General features: G+C 45.1%; 1 protein-coding gene across 2 annotated transcripts in view; it reads right to left on the reverse strand.

The window, feature by feature from the left end:
* TRN1 (transportin 1) overlaps positions 1-20,095 on the reverse strand; it is a 96,022-nt gene that overhangs the window by 19,790 nt on the left and 56,137 nt on the right. For both annotated transcript variants that reach the window (XM_086484978.1, XM_086484971.1), the window contains exons 14-15: positions 19,876-19,974; positions 19,672-19,797 (exon numbers count right to left, since the gene is read on the reverse strand). In XM_086484978.1, the coding sequence (XP_086341104.1) occupies positions 19,672-19,797; positions 19,876-19,974 (225 nt within the window). The remainder of the gene's footprint in view (positions 1-19,671; positions 19,798-19,875; positions 19,975-20,095) is intronic.

A 20,095-nucleotide genomic window follows, 5' to 3' on the forward strand; every position in this document is an offset into this window, starting at 1 on the left:
GATGACTTTATGAAATGGAATTCTTGATTATGATACTGATTTGTTCTTGACTTCTTGTGAGTGCAAGAACTCATAGACGAAATGACTGCAGCATTTTGGTTTACTTGATCTCGAATAGACATGGTTGCAATAGGGGTTAGTCAATCGGACATCCATGAGGTCCCGATTGGACCTAGATGTGATTGCTAGCTACATTGCCGATAAATCATGGTCTAAGATCCGAATGAATGTTGAATGTCATGTGATGTCCTGTGATGTCTGGTGATGTCCTGTGATGTCGTGTGATGTGACTGTCGATTTTGTACATGTGCTAGATGTGTGTTCCTAGTACGTAGGTACTAACAGTCAGTGTCTGCTAAGACGGTTTATGGCTTTTGTCGGTTTTGCAGGCGTAATCGCGGTCGATTACAATGCTTTCAAGAGGGGGGTATGTCACAAAGTGATGACATGGCGGACAACAGAAACCCTAATTTCTGCCAGAAACCCTAAAATTCTTGCAAACCCTAATTTCTACCAAAAACCCTAATTTCCGGAAATCGCAGAGGCTATTATAAAAGAAAAAAAAAATTGGAAAATGATGAGCGACGCAAATTTTGCTTTTTCTCTACAATATGAGAAAGAGAGAGAGAATGCTTTTGCTTTCAAGTTTTGATTCTCTGTGAGAGAGAGAGAGAGCAATTGCTTTTGATTTGAAGCTTTTGGGGCTCTGCTTTTGGGCATCCCTTGTAACCTTTAAATTAGTGGTGAGGGCCTCACTTCTCAGAGCATCTGGACGCAGAGTCTGAGAGTGAAACCCTAGCCACTCTCTTGTACTTTCAACTAATTAATATAAAAAGAAATACCGAAAGGGGCGACAGTCTTTGGGGCCAATATCTCTAGGCACAGAACTCCGCCGGGCCAGTGCAAATCTATTGTGATCAGTGAATTGTTTTGAAGTGGTTATTTGGTGCTGTCGCGATTGATTTTTGACTTGGAGTGTCCAAGTCTGTACAACTAGACTCATTCGTCAGGATCTTATACAGTTGGACACCAAGAGGACATGGGTAGAGCCGATGCAGGAGTTGGGCACGAAGATGGCTTTCTACAAAGAGCATCTTCTCCAACTTTCGGGAGATGGGTTTGTGATTCATCCGAGCTACATGGACACTCATTTGTCTCATGGTCTGCGATGTGCTATTGGTCAGATTCGCACATCCTCACACCAGCTGGAGATTGAGAGAGGGATACCACCGGAGTCTAGGATATGCCAACTATGCGATAGAGAGCCAGAGACAGAGCTACACTACATTTGCCACTGCACTGTGTATTATGAGATACGAGGGCGCTTCCATTGCTTATTCAGGGAGGGTTTTGGATCCCTAGATAGAGTCATGAGATATCAGGATCAGAGATGCCTTGTCTTATATCTACTTAAGCTACACCGACATAGAGATAGTCTGCTGAGGAGACATGGAGTACGACAGTCACACAGACAAATCACAGACTGCTTTGGATCGAGGGAGCCAGGAGACCAACTACCAGCACAGGGTTGTACCCACATTCATACCAAAGGCACCCTCATTGACAGGGCAGTGCTTGGGCGATCGAGACGACCACGACCGAGACACAAGAGCACACTCCATCGACGGAGACTCCAACAAAGGATCAGAGGCATTTTAGCACATCCAGAGTGTCATTGAGGGCCTATTCTACATTTTCACATTTCACATTCCCCACTTCATTTTCAGTTTTCAGTTTTTTACATTCAGTACTTTTTTGTACTTGTACTTCATACATTGTATTAGATTCACCACTTTGTATCTGATGGTCTCATAGGTCATTTTGGCCTTTTGAAGACGTTAATATATCATTTCATTTCATTTCTCTCTCTCTCTCTCTCTCTCTCTCTCTCTCTCTCTCTCTCTCTCTCTCTCTCTCTCTCTCTCTCTCTCTCTCTCTCTCTCTCTCTCTCTCTCTCTCTCTGTGTGTGTGTGTGTGTGTGTGTGTGTGCGCGCGCGCGCGCGCGCAGTCCTGCCTCCCCCTAGCGCTGCCCTGCAGTCCCGCCTCCCCCTTCAGAAAATTACAGAACTGGTAGAAAATGCGGAAATTGAATAAAGCGGGGCTTGATTGTAATTTGCAGAAATTGCAGATATGTTCGCAATGTATGCTTAATGTGGGAACATGTATGCATAATGTGGAAGCCCGGGTGCGTGTAGGTCTCCTTCTGTCGCAAAATTTCATCTCGTTTGTCAACAACCACCAAACATGAGGAAGCAAAATGACAAGCCCAACCCCTTAGAAGATGCAGTTCAAAAGTGCAAAGAAGAAATGGTCGAGACCATTAACAAGATCAACCGCCACCTATTAGGGGCAATAAAACTGCTCGAAGATCACGTTTTGGCCCAAGAAAGTAATATCACTGCAATGGGAGATCGTGTAACGGCCCAAGACGAAGAGATTGCGTCACTCAAGGAGCTCGCTGAGGCACGATCACGAAACACGCTAGAAGAGGGAGAATTGCAACCCTCTGTAATAGAAGAACTCAACACAATCAAAGAGCAAGTGCGAGCCATCAAGGAGGGGGAAGAACAACATAAAGAAATGACGACCTCTTGGGTGGACGTTATCACAAAGACTCAACAGAAAGCAGGTGAGGCTAAGAAATGGATAGAGGTTGCCAAAGGGAAAAGTAAGGAAACAACTTCCACACCCACTATTATCAACCTGACATTAGCAGAGGAGCAAAGAAGACGTGTACGTTTTCTACATGTGAGAATTTGCGGCCTTAAAGACAATGATAATGTAGACGAAGAGGTAAAAGAACTCGTGGCTTTGATGGGAGTTCATGAGCCGATGCACTCAAGAGCTTGGAGAGTGGGCAACAAGAAAAGTAGGAGCAAGGGGGAAACCTCGAAAGAAATGGCACTTATCCTTCGTTTTCCCTCCATGGAAGCGAAGGACTTTTTGAAAAAGAGACCAACTCTTAAGAAGACGGGCATCTTTCTTGGGGATGACCTTACCCTCTCACAAGTCGCCCATAAGCAAGAGGTAATGCCAGAGATTAGAGCGGCAAGGAAAAAAGGTAAGATTGCTTTTTACCGAGATAGAAGAGTGGTGATATTGGAGCCATGCTCCACAGACGGTGTGAGACCTATGGGACCACACTCAAAGTTGCTACCTGTGGATCTATGCGTCTTGGTGTGGGTGCTTTTGAGGAGAGTTTTAGTGGGAGAGACATCACCTTCTACTCTGTGAGACATCACGCCCTTGGACAATCTATGCCTCACATTAGTGGATACACATGGGAAACAGCCTGTAGACAGGAGACACAATCAGAGCACAAAGGGCGGGGCTCAGGAGGAGTAGCAATGTTATTCAGGGAGGAGTTACAACCACTGATACATATAGCTCGCACGGATGAGCAAGCTAGGTACACGTGCAGATGTAAGAAGGCTTTGTATGGGTTGAAGCAATCTCCTCGTGCTTGGTATGAGAAAGCTGACACTCATTTGGTCAAACGAGGCTTTCGTAATAGTCCAATAGAAAGCACATTGTATGTAAGCGTGAGGGTGATGTACTTCTCATTGCGGTTCTTTATGTAGACAATTTGCTCATCACTAGACCAAATGAGAGACATATTGCTGAATTTAAGGCTGATTTGAATGCTACTTTCAAGATGAAAGATTTGGGATTGTTGCATCATTATTTGGGCATACAGTTTAAGTAGTGTGATGGTGGTATTGCCTTGTGTCAGAAAAGTTACATAGAGACATAGAGGAACCCAGTTTTTCATGCTCGCACAAAGCACATTGAGGTGCATTACCACTATGTCAGGGAGAGGCTCTCAGCAAGAGAGATCAGCTTGGCTTATGTGCCAACACAAGACAACCTTACAGATCTTTTCACAAAGGCATTGTCTCGTGAGAAGCTCAAAGCTTTCTGCAAAGCTTTGGGCTTACTCCCCTTTGTGGACTGATCATGTCACGGCATGGCACTTCCCTTTACTCATGTGCCAGCTCTCATTCACCGCATCACTCCAAGGGGGATTTGTTACCATATACATGTGGTAGTGATGTGTGTGAACACACTAGGACCGCCGGGGCATTTTTTCCCTCTTTAGGAGGTTTTTTCCCCCGTGCATTGTACATACGCCCATCACTCTAGGGCTATCTATCTTTCCATTGCACACTAGGTAACACACTCTCTATTGTGTGCCTTGAGCTTCCTTCGTCTTCTCCGAGCTGTGTTCGTTTCTCTGCAACCCTAATTCCAACAATTTGCGCCTATATGACTCATGCTCTTTGGTCTATTTAGTGTAAATTTGTGATCAAAGTGATGCTCTCTGTGTGTGGCATGTGTGTAGGTCAAAAAATGCCAAAAAAACTCTTCTTTTTTTTTGCCGTTACGACCTCCGTCCCCATTTCATGACTTTTGCCCTCCAGTCCCCGTCCCCGTCCCCGTCCCCATTCCCGACCCCGACCCCGACCCACCGTCCCACATAACTCCTACGTCACCCACCATGTGGCGCATCAAGATTACCCATCAATTAGTCTCTCACTCACATAACATACGAAATCGCTCCTTTGCGATGCTCTCTATCACCCATCCCATGACACATAATGGTCAAATACTTCTTCTTGATGCTCTATGTCACCCCTCTCACATGACACATCAGAAGTATCCATTCTTGGCAGCCAGACTGATATTCCCATCTCATAATTCCTGTGAATGACACACTAAAAATATCTATACTCAGATGTCTCAAGCGAGAAAACCCTCTGATAATTCGCTTAGAATTAAGACAAAGCTAATTTAGCAACACTCACCTTGTCACTACTCGAATTCTCATGGTAAAGGATTGTATTGTTGCTTTGCGGACTTCAAGAAATTTTTTAATATGGTTCCTCGGGAGAATCTTTGGAAACGTATGAAAGAAGTCGAAGTGCCAAGTGAATATATGCTTGCGGTTTCTCCTAATGACAGGAAGGTGATGTGTCGAGTGCGTGCAAGAAACAAGTACTATTGGTGTCAAGCAAGGATGCCCACTTTCACCGACTCTCTTTGGCCTACGCATTGATGAGTTGAAACACATGATACTTGAGTTTATGCAATAAGAAGGCATTGAAGAGGTTATGATTGGGAATGCAGTGAATCTCAAGGTTGCATCCGTACGTACGTACGGATCCGTACAATACGGTATAGTCGTATGGTACGGTTCTATACGTACAGATAGGTAGTACGTTTTTTCTTTTTTCTTTTTTCTTTTTTCTTTTTTCTTTTTTTCCCCACAATTTTTTTTTTTTTTTTTTAGGGACATCTTGCCATTAGTATCTAGATTTTAGACGTATTCAATCGAATACAGAATGGGGAGGTAGTAGCGGGATATTCCATTCGGGATGGCTACTTGATGAGGAAAACGTTGTTGTGCGTTACACAGCCGTTGAGATTGTTTTTAGAAACCAGATTGAAGCAGTATCTAATGGATGTTTGAGGTAGTATCTATGTATAGACTCTATGTAGTTCCTAGTATGTATAGGCTGAAAAAGGCTAAAGTCACTATTCTTTTTGTTGTTACAAATGTTACGTACTAGTCATGTACCGTAAAGGCCGATCCGTACAGAAGTACGTACCTTACGTACTGATTACGTACCGTACACTCCGTACCTTTCCACCTTGGTGATCATGCTATCATTGTATGTCAATGATGTAGTGCTTTTGGCCCATACTTTAGAAGATGCACAAAAGCCTATGATATACTTGGAAAACTTTTGCTTACATAGTGAGCTAATTGTGAATGGCTCCGTAACAAAGGTTATGCTTGTGAAACTCTCACCCAGAAGAAGCCATGCATTGTGTACAATAAAGAGCCCCTTGACGCGGTGCAGAGCTTCAAGTACCTTGGCCTTGAGGTTTCGGCGATTCATATTGTGCTATGCAAGCCGAGAAGGGAACCTACTATGCATTTGAGAACATGTACAATGCGAGAGAGATTAGATGTTGGGCTCTCAAAAAATACCTCTTTGACACCTTGGTGACACCAGTGATTCTTTATGGAGTTGGAAGTATGGGGTGGTAGCATCTCCAAGTCTACTTGGAAAGAGTTTGAGGATGTCTAAAAGAATTTTCTCACGAACTTTCTCCAAGTCAAGACACAAACACAAAGCATGCTCTTACTTCTAAAGTCCAAATCACTTCCCATTGAGGTTATGGGTATGGAGAGGGTCATGGAGTACATGGTTAAGATGCAGTAAAACCCTTCACATCCACTTTTAAGGATTGCATGGGAAGCAAATAAAAAAGTCCAAAAGACACATAAAAGTAAAATCTGAAGATTGGCATGGATGCAAGACATTAAGAAGTGGTTTGGAGGATGGGATGCATTGCACTTGCTGTTAGATTTACACCACTCTGCTGCTTCACAATTCTACAACATGCATGTACGGCTAGTATGCCTCCGAACCGGCCACCCATAGCATATGCATAAAGGCTCCATTATCCGACCGTCCTCTTCTGGGCCGACCGTCTCCTTTTGTCCAAGCGCACTATATCCTTATTTTCCATGTTAAGTCGTGGGAGCATTCCTCTTGCACTGCTCGACCTCCCCTTGGGTACCTATATATCTGAGGCCAGGGGGGTACCCACAGATACATACAGATTGGCATTGTACTGGTCTCTTCTGCTCTGGTAGTCACGGGGGGCTGATCGCCCCCTCTTCCCCATACCAGCATTAGTGTTCTACTATCTCTCTCTCTCCTCTCCTCTCTCACACTTCCGCACACGTGCACTCACATGGTATTAGAGCTAGCTTTTCATGGCCTTGAGACCAGGCGCTTCATCTGTAACAAGGTCTCCTCCCAAGATCAAAAACAGCGAGCGTTTTCAACATGGAAGGAGGGGGGGGGGGGGGGGGGGGGCTTAGAAGGATTTCATCGCGGTGAATTGCCTCTTCCACTGCGTTTTGGGCTGCACATCTCAGATCTGCCCTTGCTCCATCAGCACCCCTCTGTTGGGAAAGATTCGTCGCCAGAAGTACCTCATATACACCAACATTTTTTTCAGCCTTATGCATTTTTAGGGTTGTACCTGCGTTTTTGAAAGGACCCCCTGCGTTTTGGCTTGGGGTGGTGGGCAACGCTGTCACAAACTGCTGACGTGTCAAAGCCCTAAAGAAGGGAGCCAACTTGCAAATGCCGGCCGAGGGGCCTAAACCCTAAGAGGAACAAGTGACATAAGAAGAAGTCCTACCAACTTATGGGGACCCCGTCCGATGGGCCCCAAGTGACATAAAGGATTAAAATAAAGCGCGACACACACACACACACACACAAAAAAGGGCTGGCGGAGGAGCTGATGACGAGGCAGTTGTACGGAATTTCTGACAGTTGCGTTGACATAATGACGTGGCAGACTGTACGGATTTCCGCGTTTTATGCTGATTGTTGTACAAAATTCCATGATTTACGCTAGTAGCTTTTTGGCATTGCTTTTGGACCAAAAGCTTTTGAGTTTGAAGGCTTTTCATGTAAAACTGCTTTTGGGACCTAGGGCCTTTAAATATGAGGCTAGGGCTCATTCTTTGGCATGCTTCCTGGAGAAGGTGCAAAGTCTGGAGTACCAGCTTGTACTAAGTTGATGCAATATAAAGAAATACCTAAAGGGGCGCCAAGGTTTGGGGCCAATACTCTCTGGGGTGGAATTCCGCCACTCTCTCTCTCTCTCTCTCTCTCTCTCTCTCTCTCTCTCTCTCTCTCTCTCTCTCTCTCTCTCTCTCTCTCTCTCTCTCTGTTCAGTTGTTATTGAAGTTGTAACAAACTTGGACACTCCAAGTCAAGAATCAACCGCGACAGCACCAAATAACCACTTCAAAACAATTCACAGATCACAATAGATTTGCACTGGCCCGACGGAGTTCCGTGCCTAGAGATATTGGCCCCAAAGACTGGCGCCCCTTTCGGTATTTCTTTTTGTATTAATCAATCATCAAAGTACAAGAGAGCGGTTAGGGTTTCACTCTCAGACTCTACGTCCAGATGCTCTGAGAAGTGAGGCCCTCACCACTAATTTAAAGGTTACAAGGGATGCCCAAAAGCAGAGCCCCAAAAGCTTTTAAAATCAAAAGCATCAGTTCTCTCTCTCTTAGAGAGTCTTTTCTCTTTTTTTTATTAAAAAAAAGCAAAAGCAAAATTCGCGTCGCTCATCATTTTCCAAAAGAAAAAATTATAATAATCCGCCTCCGCGATTTCGGGAATTCAGGGTTTTTGGCAAAAATTAGGGTTTGCAGGAATTTTAGGGTTTCTGGCAGAAATTAGGGTTTTTGCTGTCCGCCACGTCATCACTTTCTGACATACCCCCCTCTTGAAAGCATTGTAATCGACCGCGATTACCCCTGCAAAACCGACAAAAGCCATAAACCGTCTTAGCAGACACTGACTGTTAGTACCTACGTACTAGGAACACACATCTAGCACATGTACAAAATCGACAGTCACATCAGACGACATCACAGGACATCACATGACATTCAACATTCATTCGGATCTTAGACCATGATTTATCGGCAATGTAGCTAGCAATCACATCTAGGTCCAATCGGGACCTCATCGATGTCCGATTGACTAACCCCTATTGCAACCATGTCTATTCGAGATCAATCAGACCAAAATGCTGTAGTCATTTCGGCTATCAGTTCCTGCACTCACAAGAAGTCAAGAACAAATCAGTATCATAATCAGGAATTCCATTTCATAAAGTCATCCAGCAGAATACTGTCAGCTCTCAGTATCCCTGAAGCTCAAAGAGACATCAGTGACTTTAGTATCAAAATCGAGGCATCTGTTGACAAAGGAGTGGAGTAACTCCCCTCTTGTGCATCCCACTGCACCAGATCTTCGGCCAAGCTGAGTTTTGGGTTCCGTTTGGAGTAGACTATGCTAAACCAAAACATCGAGGTAAAGTTTCACAATCTGAGGAGTATCTGCTAGGTCCTCCTCCTCCATCCACTTCGCATCAAATGCAGGAAAGTTCTTGAACTTAACAAAGAACCGCCTTCGGACTTTACCTTTCTTCGTATCATTATGTGCCAAAATCTGTTCAGGAACAAGGATCTCCTCGTTTTCTTCCACTTTGGGTTGCTCATCAGGCTCCCCATCATCAGGCACATCACCCTTAACAGGTTTCAAGAGACTCACATGCAATGCATTGTGAATCCTCCAAGTATCTGGCAGTTTCAATCGGAAGGAGACATCATTTATCTTGTCAGTGATCTGGAAAGGTCCGTAGTATCGCATACTAAGCTTTGGAAAAAGCCTCTCCTTTCCCTTTTTCTTTCTTAGGCGTGCCTTCTCAAAAGTAAGAGCACCCAATCATGCTCCTTCAGTTTCCAGTCGCGACGATGGCGATCAGCTGCCTTTTTCTGTCGTTCTTGAGACTCCTGCAAACCCTCGCGAACCTTGGCAAAAGCCGTATCCAAATCTCGCGAATATTCATCCGCTTCAAATTTCTAATCTTTCGTGCTCAGGAAGGATGGAACCTTCGCAGCACTTTCAACAATCTCACATGGCGTCTTCCCCGTCGAAGAGTGTATCGTGTTATTGTAAGCAAATTCCACCAAAGGTAAGTTCTTTTCCCATTGAGTCTTCTGATGCGAGATACAAGACTTCAATAAATCGAAAATCACTGAATTGGCAATCTCAGATTGTCCGTCAGTCTGCAAGTGGAACGATGACGAGAACTGCAACCGCGTGCCAATGTTCTCCCAAATTGCCTTCCAAAACCAACTCATAAATCTGGGGTCTCTGTCGGAGAGAATCGTCTCAGACGTGCCATGTAATCGGAAAATCATCGTGATCATTCTGTATTCTCGGGAGATCAAAAAAATGAAATCCATTTCAATATTTTCCGAGGGGCAGGTGGGTATGGGTAAAGGCTCTAACAATCCCTGTGCCTTATGCCTGTCAAACTTGAACTCCTGGCATACCAAGCAACTGCGCACAAACTCTTCCACATCCTCCTGAGTTTCCGCCAAAAGAAATCTCTCTCTACCCCTTTCATGGTGGTAGCAATGCCGCGGTGACCCGTAAAAGGTGGACAGTGGCAATCAGTCATAACCTTTTCCCTCAACGGCTGTGTAACGCACAACATAGTCTTTTTCATCAAGTAGCCTTCCCGAAGGGAGTATCCAGCTACTGTCTCCCCATCCCGTATCCGTGTGAAAATATCTGCAAAATCTGTATCTGTGGCACACTGATCGACCATATCCTCGAAGCTCCTATAATGTATCGCGGAAATAGCTAGAACCAACGGTTTTCGAGACAAAGCATCTACCACCACATTCTTCTGTCCCTGCACATGGACAATCTAGAAGTGGAACTGTGACAAGATGTTCACCCACCGCATCTGCTTTTCCGAAAGCTGCTTCTGTGACAAGAAGTAGCGCAAACTCTGATGGTCTGTAAAGACAGTAAAATCCGCTCCGAGTAGGTAATGCCGCCACTGAGTAAGAGCGTGGATAACCGCCAAAAGCTCTTTCCCATAGATCTGTGATGTCATCTCCGGCCTAGAGAACAAACGGCTCTCGTAAGCTATGACATGGCCTTCTTGCATCAAGACCGCACCCAGACTACGACCACAAGCATCACAAAATACTTCAAATGACTTCTGCAAGTCCGGCAAAGTCAAATCTAGTCCTGTAGTGAATTTCTCTTTCAATGTCTGAAAGGCAGTCACCTCTGTGGGTCCCCACGAAAAAGGTACTCCTTTCTGTGTCAAGGTATGCAAAGGGGAAGCAACCTCTGCAAACTTTCGTATGAACCGCCTGTAGTACGAACACAGTCCCAAGAAGCTTCTAACTTCATGGACATTCCTCAAATCGGGCCAATCACAGATAGTCTCTATCTTGGCCGGGTAGGAAAAAATCACTTTTCTCTAGTAGGAAAAATTCACTTTTCTTAGCATTAATCACTAATGTGTGATCTCGTAATGCCTGAAAGACTTGAAGCAGATGATCTCTGTGTTCTGCCTCATTCTTGGAGAAAACAATGATGTCGTCAAAGAAAGTGCCAACAAATAGTCTGTACTCTCGAAAAATCCTGTCCATCATCCGGTTAAATGTCGCAGGAGCATTGGTTAAGCCAAAAGGCATCACCAAAAACTCAAATAACCCAAAAGTCGTCCGAAAAGCTGTCTTGTAGACATCTCCTGGTGCTATCCTGATCTGATGATATCCACTCTTCAAGCCAATCCTGCTAAAGCACGAGGATCCCTGTAACCTGTCGAGTATATCATCGATCCTAGGAATCCGAAATCTGTTCTTGATGGTGATTTCGTTGAGAGTACTATAATCGATGCACATTCTCCAAGATCCGTCTTTCTTCAAAACCAACAACACTGGAGAGCAATACGGTGAAGTACCAGGCTGGACAAGACCCTTTTCCAAGAGGTCTTTCACTGAGTTCATAATCTTTTCATTTTGTACTCGGCTCACACGATAAGGTGGCCGATTCGGTGGCGTGCTTCCATTTATCAGATCAATGGTATGATCTTCAGGCCCTCTCAAAAGCAATCGGCATGAGTGTGGAGAAAAAAAATCTTGGCATTCTTTTCTTCAGGTCAAAACATATTCAACCTTTATCCATCGTTCAATTCTCCCAAAAGAATGAGTAAGAAAACTGAAGTTCATCCAGTACAATCTCTAAACCCTTCATTTATCAAAGTCGCTTTCTCGGCCCGGTAGTCAACCACGGCGTAGTTCTTGTGGTACCAAGGGATCCCGAGTAGAACGTCACTCACGTGCCCTGAACACCCCTGTCATTGCAAACGAAGTTTGCCAATGCTCGGTGTAATGGCAACATCCCATCTGGGTGCCAGTCGAACTACCTCCACCTGTGGCGTCAGTCTGTCGGGCGTAGTTCCAAATCGAGCCGCCAATTCCAAGTGAAAAGAAGTTGCCCTTGGCTCCTTCAAAAGAGCTTCCTGATCCTTCGCTTTGCCACGAAAGCGGCAAAGTTTGTACTTTCATTCATTAGATTCGGTGCAAGTCCCACGCCATGTGGTACCAGTTCTGCTTTTCTATCTGCCTTTTCTGCCACATTCCTCAGCTGCTCTCGAACTCTCAGACCTGTCGTCGTTTTTACCATGCTGTTCTTTTTGTGCCGTATCAGGGCACTTCGCGGAAATATGTCCATGTTCCCCGCATCCAAAGCACTTCCCCTCTCTGATGAAGCGAGCTCTCTCCTCAGGAGTAAGCTTGGGTCGTGCATCCTTTTTTTTTTTCTCTGGGTTGCTCTTTTCATTCTACTTTCATTCCCAGAAGTCTGTTCGGCTCGTTGTGTCATGGCCTCATCTGTGGGGTAGGTCAGACTACCAGAGTGAATGGCAAAGCCCCGCTTCGCATGACTCATCAACTCGTGAATAGAAGCCGACTTCTGTTCCAAGTAGTGATCTCGGATCTCTGTAGGTAGACGCAAGGTAAACCGCTCAATCTGTTCTCTGAACGAGATCTTCTTGAATAAAGAGGCGGGTAGAAAAGAGCTCCAGAATCTTTCACAATAAGAATTCACTGTATCGCTCTTGGTCATCCGGAGATGGTTCCAAGCAGCTCGTATATCTCGCTCAAACTCTTGAGTCAACCAAGAAGAAATAAAAAACCTCTTGAATTTCAGCCATGTAACTGGCATAGTCTTGCTTAATAGAAGCGTGGACCACCAAGTACGAGCATTCCCCTTAAAGTAAGAGGCAGCTCTCCGAATCTTGGAGTGCTCTGAATAGCGTCCTCCCGCGAAAGCGATGTCAAACTGCTGTATAAAAGACAAAGCCTTCGAAGCATCTGAGTATCCTGAAAAGTATCAAACTTAATCGAGTGGCCACCTTCCTTAAACTCTCGGACTTTCTTGCTTTTATCTTCGAGAAAGTCATACTGGTTGGCTTTGTAAAAATTCTTCTTGTTCGCATAAAACTTTCCGTCATTGGAATCTGAGCTGTCTGTAGACGAGTCCTCAGTAGAACTGTCAGTCTCTGGGCGAGATTTAGCCTTCTTTGCCTTTCTATTGCCCTTTCCAAAGCGTTGCTTCTTGCTTCGCTTTTTACCTTTTCTATCTTCTTCGCTCGAATCCGAGGAGCTAGAAGAACTGTCAGAAGAAGAAGAAGAAGAAGAATTGGGTAGGTCTTCAAACTTGACGCGCTTCTTCAATTTCTTTGCCTTGTCAAATGTCGACCGACGACCCAAATATCCCGGGAAGTCAGTGCCTTTCTTCTGCTTTTTGCCGTGCTTTTTGGCTTTCTTTTGCGTGTCAAAAAGCTGAGCAATCCGTGCATCAACCACGTTCTCCAGTTCCTGCTCCGTATATTTTCTTGGAGGCAGAAGGTTTCTTGAGAGCGGGTTTCGGGAGTGGTGTTGTGGTTCTCTGTCACTCCATCTGTACCTCTTCCAAAGAGGTTTGGTTCATATATTTTGCCATCTTCGGATCCTTGGCAAAATTGAGCATCATCATTGTTGCATTGCCAATCAATTGACGACACTCCATCTCTGTTTGCTCCGCCCGAGTAGGCCGAGGCGGGCCATACTCTCTGTCTGAATCTTCGTTGTGATCCCAGCCCGCATCTCCAGATGAAGAGGGAGTCGACTGATCATTGCCTGAAGCCATAGGTGCCGCGGAAAAAAAATTCGGGGATCGGATTTCCCGTAGAAGAGAAATCGGCCGTGCTCTGATACCACTGTAACAAACTTGGACACTCCAAGTCAAGAATCAACCGCGACAGCACCAAATAACCACTTCAAAACAATTCACAGATCACAATAGCTTTGCACTGGCCCGGCGGAGTTTCGTGCCTAGAGATATTGGCCCCAAAGACTGGCGCCCCTTTCGGTATTTCTTTTTGCATTAATCAATCATCAAAGTACAAGAGAGCGGTTAGGGTTTCACTCTCAGACTCTGCGTCCAGATGCTCTGAGAAGTGAGGCCCTCACCACTAATTTAAAGGTTACAAGGGATGCCCAAAAGCAGAGCCCCAAAAGCTTTTAAAATCAAAAGCATCAGTTCTCTCTCTCTCTTACAGAGTCTTTTCTCTTTTTTTTATTAAAAAAAAAAAAAGCAAAAGCAAAATTCACGTCGCTCATCATTTTCCAAAAAAAAAAAATTAATAATAATCCGCCTCCACGATTTCCGGAATTTAGGGTTTTTGGCAAAAATTAGGGTTTGCAGGAATTTTAGGGTTTCTGGCAGAAATTAGGGTTTCTGTTGTCCGCCACATCATCACTTTGTGACAGAAGTGTTGAACTGTTCAGTCTGTTCTTTTCTATTGGCACGCGGTGCCCGTTTTGTGACAGTGGTATTAGAGCATCAAGCGTGTGCTTTTCTAAAAGCATACCGTTTCTACAAAAGAGCAGATAGAGCTATCCAGAGACTCCTGAAATTTGATTTGAAGAAGGTTCGTCCTCCAACACCGGACTTATTAGCCACTCCACCCTTACTTCATCGCGCATCGGACGCGCTCCCGTCTTCACCGCTCATGTCTTACAGGGCATAAGCCATAAAGATCGCTTGCAAGAGAAGGATCCAAGATTTGTTTCGAGCTGCTGTTTTTCTTTCTCACAGGCAGTGCCATGCACATGTTGATCTCTATAGGTACCAAGCAGCACACTCCAAGGACTTGGCAAGCTTACAAGAAAAATTTTGCCCGAATTTATATGGTTTCTGACATCTTCCTTCGGAGTGCTACTTCTGGCAAAGGGGGGTATCCTGAAACGCTTGCCATGGAAACCCTAGCAGATTATAACTTGAAATTTCTCGACATCTCCCACTAGATATCTCTTCACGAGCAGATGACCTTGGAGATCTAGTGCGATTGCTATCTTGGAACTACCATCGCCGCCAAAGAAACATTGTTTGTTCAAGAGCTGATACTAGATAGACCATGCTGTGCTCGGCTACGACCCTATGAAATGAACCTAACCTAATTTTTTGGTGCAGGTTTCAGGATGGAAAGTCAATCGACTTTTCGAGCTCGACTAATGTCGAGATTGCTTTTCAAGTTTGAAATCTGTTTGAGAACTTGTTCGGTGATCCTGTTTGGAATTTGTTTGAAGTGGATGGTATCTGTTTTGAACCTGTCTTGGTGCCGATTTGAATTGTTTGACTCTGATTTTAATACTGGTTTCAATGATTGGTGATTTTACTCCCGGGTGGAGTAGTGAGAAAGGATGTCGAAGAATGTAGTTCATACTCATGGCCCGGACCCTTGTGGTTATTTGCGGGGGGAGTATTGAATAATTGAAAAGTGTTGTTTTTACTCATGGCTCGGACCCTTGTGGTTATTTACGGGGGGAGTATTGTTGTTGTCACTCGAGGCCCTGACCTGGATGGTTATGCGGGAGGAGTATTAAGACGTCTGAGCAGTGGTTACTCTCAGCACCTCCAAACGACACACGCTATGGTCTAGGGGGCATTTGGTTGTAAAAGGCCTCTAATCTCCTGGCCTGGACCTTTTTAGGTTATGTGCGAGGAGTGATGAGGGACTCGTTGAATATCTCCCGGCCCAGACCTTGTTAGGTTATGCGGGAGGAGTGTTCATCGGCGGCTTTATGTTTCTATGTCTTGTAATATGCATATGTGAGCATTTGTGTTGCATTGTGATGTGCCAACCACTGAATATTCCTCCTTGGATGAGATTGCCTGGGTATGTAATTTTAGTGCATCAAGACACCCGTGAAAGATCAATACGGTCTAGGTGTGATGACTAATTTTACTACGCCGGAATATCAAGAGTTCCGATCTAGACGAAAGGAGAAGCTAACTCCTTGATCAAAAGAGCCGAAAGGAGAAGCTAACTCCTTCACAAAAAGAGCAAACTGATTGTCCCTCGGAATGACCCTCGGAAATTTTTGAGCTAACTTGTTGTTTTGCAGATATGCTGTAATCGCGGACGATTACTCTCTTTCAAGAAGGGGAGATGTCACAAACTGCTGACATGTCAAATCCCTGAAGAAGGGAGCCAAGTTGCAGATGCCGGCCGAGGGGCCTAAACGCTAAGAGGAACAAGTAACAGAAGAAGAAGTCCTACCAACTTATGGGGACCCCGTCCGATGGGGCCCCAAGTGACATAAAGGATTAAAATAAAGCACGACCCACACACACACACACACACACACACACACAGAAAAGGGCTCGCGGAGCAACTAATGACGTAGCAGCGATACGGAATTTCCGAAAATTGCGATGACATGATGGCGTGGCAGACTGTACGGATTTCCGCGTTTTATGCTGACTGCTATACGAAAGTCCATGATTTACGCTGGCAACTTTTTGGCATTGCTTTTGGACCAGAAGCTTTTGAGTTTGAAGGCTTTTCATGTAAAATTGCTTTTGGGGCCTAGGGCCTTTACATATGAGGCTAGGGCTCATTCTTTGGCATGCTTCCCGGAGAAGGTGCAGAGTCTGGAGTCCGGCTTGTACTGTGTTGATGCAATATAAAGAAATACGAAAGAGGCGCCAAGATTTGGGGCCAATACTCTCTGGGGTGGAATTCCGCCACTCCGTCGCGTGTCGTCTCTCTCTCAGTTCAGTTGTTATTGAAGTGCTAAAAGTCTGTTCAGTCTGATCTTTTCTATTGGCACGTGGTGCCCGTCTTGTGACTAGCGCTACACAGTGGGGTTTTAGATCTTGCCATTCTCTACCCTGTTAGGCATCCGGTGCCTGGACCGGCCCAGATTTCTCTCTTTGGCACTGTTTTGCAGGAATTATGGTGCTGTTTGTTTCTCTGTTTTCAGCCCTCCAATGGCTGTGCAGACAGAGATCAACCCTTTCTGGACCCTCTGCACCACTCTGGTCCTTTCCGGAAGCGTATGAGCACGCTGAAATTCGCTGGACAGCAAAGTTTTAAGCACCTCGCAGTGGCGTTTTTGGGTGGACATTGGAGAATGCTACCTCCTGCTAGGACACCATCTGATGGTGGTCCATGGCGGTCTCTCAATGACTGTTGCAGTACACGGTATCTTCGACATTGGCTTGATCATCTACGGGCGTACGATCCTTGGGAGATCCATTCATTCTAGCCATCATTCGGCGGTTGCACACTCGAGAGGGGGTGGTGCCTTGTGGTTTGCTATGGACACACCTGTGCACTCATCAGAGGAGTTCACACGAGATATGGCCATGCTCATGACATATGGGATTCCGACATTCCCAGAGAAGACACCACCATAGTTGGTGGACAGACACTTAACACTTGACCTCGACACGTCAGATCACTTGCTTACAAAGGAGCATCTACATGGGACTTAAGAAGAGGATCTTGGATCTCTTCTTGAACAAGTTCATTGCTTGGATCTACAGACTGGAGTGGGACTTCAGTGCTTTGGACTCTCATGGAGAGTTTACCCAACAGATGCGGGAGATCAAGCATCCCGCGACTCCATCCGGAGTAACCCGGAGCTTAGCTTGGATGGTAATGCAGTTGCTCTTCTACACTCCTGATCATTTGAGTTGCTACCTTCAGAGTGCTTACACTCACCCTCGATAACCTTACAGCAAACTTATCCCCAGACCTGGGCAATAGGTCACTCCCAGCTAGCCCATTCACATTGAGAGCCACACCGAGATGCGGTTTGGTGGCGGCGTTGGTGTGGATTTTGTTTTGGTTGACATCGGAGGATTGGAGGCAGGAGATACAGGCAAGACGGCGAAAACAGATTGGTCTGGCCTTTCCTCTTCTCAGAGATTATTCACAGCGCAGACTTCTCAATCTAGCTTCCCGTCTTCATACAGGATGATTACAGTGCAGACAGCTTGGTCTGACCACACCTCTTCTCAGAATTCCTTCACAGCGCAGACTGTTGAGTCTACCTTTCCTCTCATCTTGGATTACTCTACCTACTGACACGACACCATCTGGTGGTGCCACACTGGGTTACATGTTCATACATTGACAAGCTTCCCATCATTCTCATGACGGTTCCTGGGCTTCCCCATTTTCTCCAGACGGTTTATTTATTAGGCAGGACACTTGAAGGTCTATTGGTACTTCTTTCACGACAAGGAGTCGTTTTTGCAATCAGTTCCGGACCTTCACGTAGAATCTTCACCCTGTATGAACGGAGCACAACAGTTTGCTACACTGCTCGTGACCGCACTTTACCATGGAGACCTCTCGGACGTTGAGATACCCCAGACTGCTGCAGACATTGTAGCAGACATCTTCATCATTTGCCTCACATCTTCAGCTTCATGCGGTTTGTTCAGCATCACGCGCTGAGAGGGGGTGTTAAATTTACACCACTTTGCTGCTTCACAGGTCTACGGCATGCATGTACGGCTAGTGTACCTCCAGGCCACCCATAGCATATGCATATAGGTTGCATTGTCCAGCCATTCATTTCGGGCCGGCCGCCTTCTTTTCTCCAAACGCCCTATATCCTTATTTTCCATGCTGGGTCCTGGGGGCATTCCTCTTGCACTGCTCGACCTCCCCTTGGGCACCTATATATGTGAGGCCGGGGGGGGTACCCAAAGATACATACAGATTGACATTGTACTGGTCTCTTCTGCTTTGGTAGTCATGGGGGGTTGTTGATCGCGCCCTCTTCCCCATACCAACGTGTGTGCTCTACTGTCTCTCTCTCTCTCTCTCCTCTCCTCTCTCGCGCTTCCGCACACGCGCACTCACATTTGTTTCATTTGACTATATACTTTATGCCTCCATAGAGTGAGCAAGTCTGAGCATCACACCCTATTAGAGTGCTCCACTTCTGATCACATTGGAGCTTGCTTTCCCCACATTTTCAGCCATGAGCTTTCCCTACACACAATCCTCTCCCGACCACGATGTGGGATAAAGATACTCTAATCAAAAAGTGAAAACCAAGCTATCTGGCTGTGATAAGCCTACCAATAGGGACAACCAAGCTTTGGGGCCAATGCATTTGGAAGTGGAACTCCTCCACTTCGTGTCTCAAGTATCGTTTGTTTTCATGTTCAAGTGTTATAATTTTCAGTTATGTTCATGTGTCTGTTGTGGATTTAACATCTTGCCAGTGGCTTGCAACTTACAAGACCATTCATACTTCCCCACCTAGGGATAGAAGTATTTCTAATCAATCATGATTCTGTAGACACGAGAACACAAGTCCAATCTGAATCTTTCAATCGGAAAGAAAACATCTATAATATTTGATAAATTGCTTCATTACATTGGTTATACGAAGGTTGGTGCCATACCGTCACATATGGAGCCTTCCTATGGTATTTCTATAAATGATAATTTACTTCCTTCTTCAGCATTTTTATAATAAACAACAGGAAGATTGCATGCTTATTGAAGTGATTAGAGAGATATGTTGGCTCAATCACAGTGCAATACTTCTGAGAATTTAATGGTGTAGAATGTTGGACTGATGATGAGCTCTCTGCATCGCTTCACCGCAAAAAGCGCACCTGACATATTTTATGTCCTTAGCAAGAGGTTTCCTAGCCAATGTCTTTAATTAGCTCATATGTTTGTACACTTTGAAGGACTATGTATTTATTGTAAAATCCTTTGGGGCTTTTCCTTTGAACATTCTTCGAGCCCATTTGAAAGTCATAACTATCAAGCCCACTTGAGAGAGAGAGAGAGAGAGAGAGAAGAAGAAGAAGAAGAAGAAGAATAGAATTTTAACATCAAAACCAGGCGCATATACATTTGAGCAAAGCACGAGAGTACCTCTTCAAGCGTTGCAAATGCGGAGCAGGCAGCTTCTTGAACGCGTTTGTTATTGTCTAGGATCCGCTGCAGCAGACCTGTTAGCACATTGTCAAACTGCATATGCCCCTCTGCATGGTCTGCAGCCTGCAGCAGGATCATAATCAGTACCTGACCTTCAAGAAGAATATGATCTTTGAGGAATTAATCAAAAGGACTCAATACCTGTACTATCCACTTGCTATAGCGGGAAAGAGTCCAGCAGGTTATGCTTCGTACAAGTGGAAACTTATCTTCTAGAAGAGGTAGAAGGAAGGTCACAATCTGCAGTAAAGTCAAAAGACACCTAAATCAAAAAAAGTACATACTTCTTCAATAATGCTGCATGAGACGCACTCAAACGGGTAGCTTGGGCAGCTACCAGATGGATGACTTAATCAAGCAA

The sequence above is a fragment of the Adiantum capillus-veneris genome, chromosome 2, assembly GCF_014529385.1.
Source record: "Adiantum capillus-veneris isolate H3 chromosome 2, ASM1452938v2, whole genome shotgun sequence".
Taxonomy (NCBI): domain Eukaryota; kingdom Viridiplantae; phylum Streptophyta; class Polypodiopsida; order Polypodiales; family Pteridaceae; genus Adiantum; species Adiantum capillus-veneris.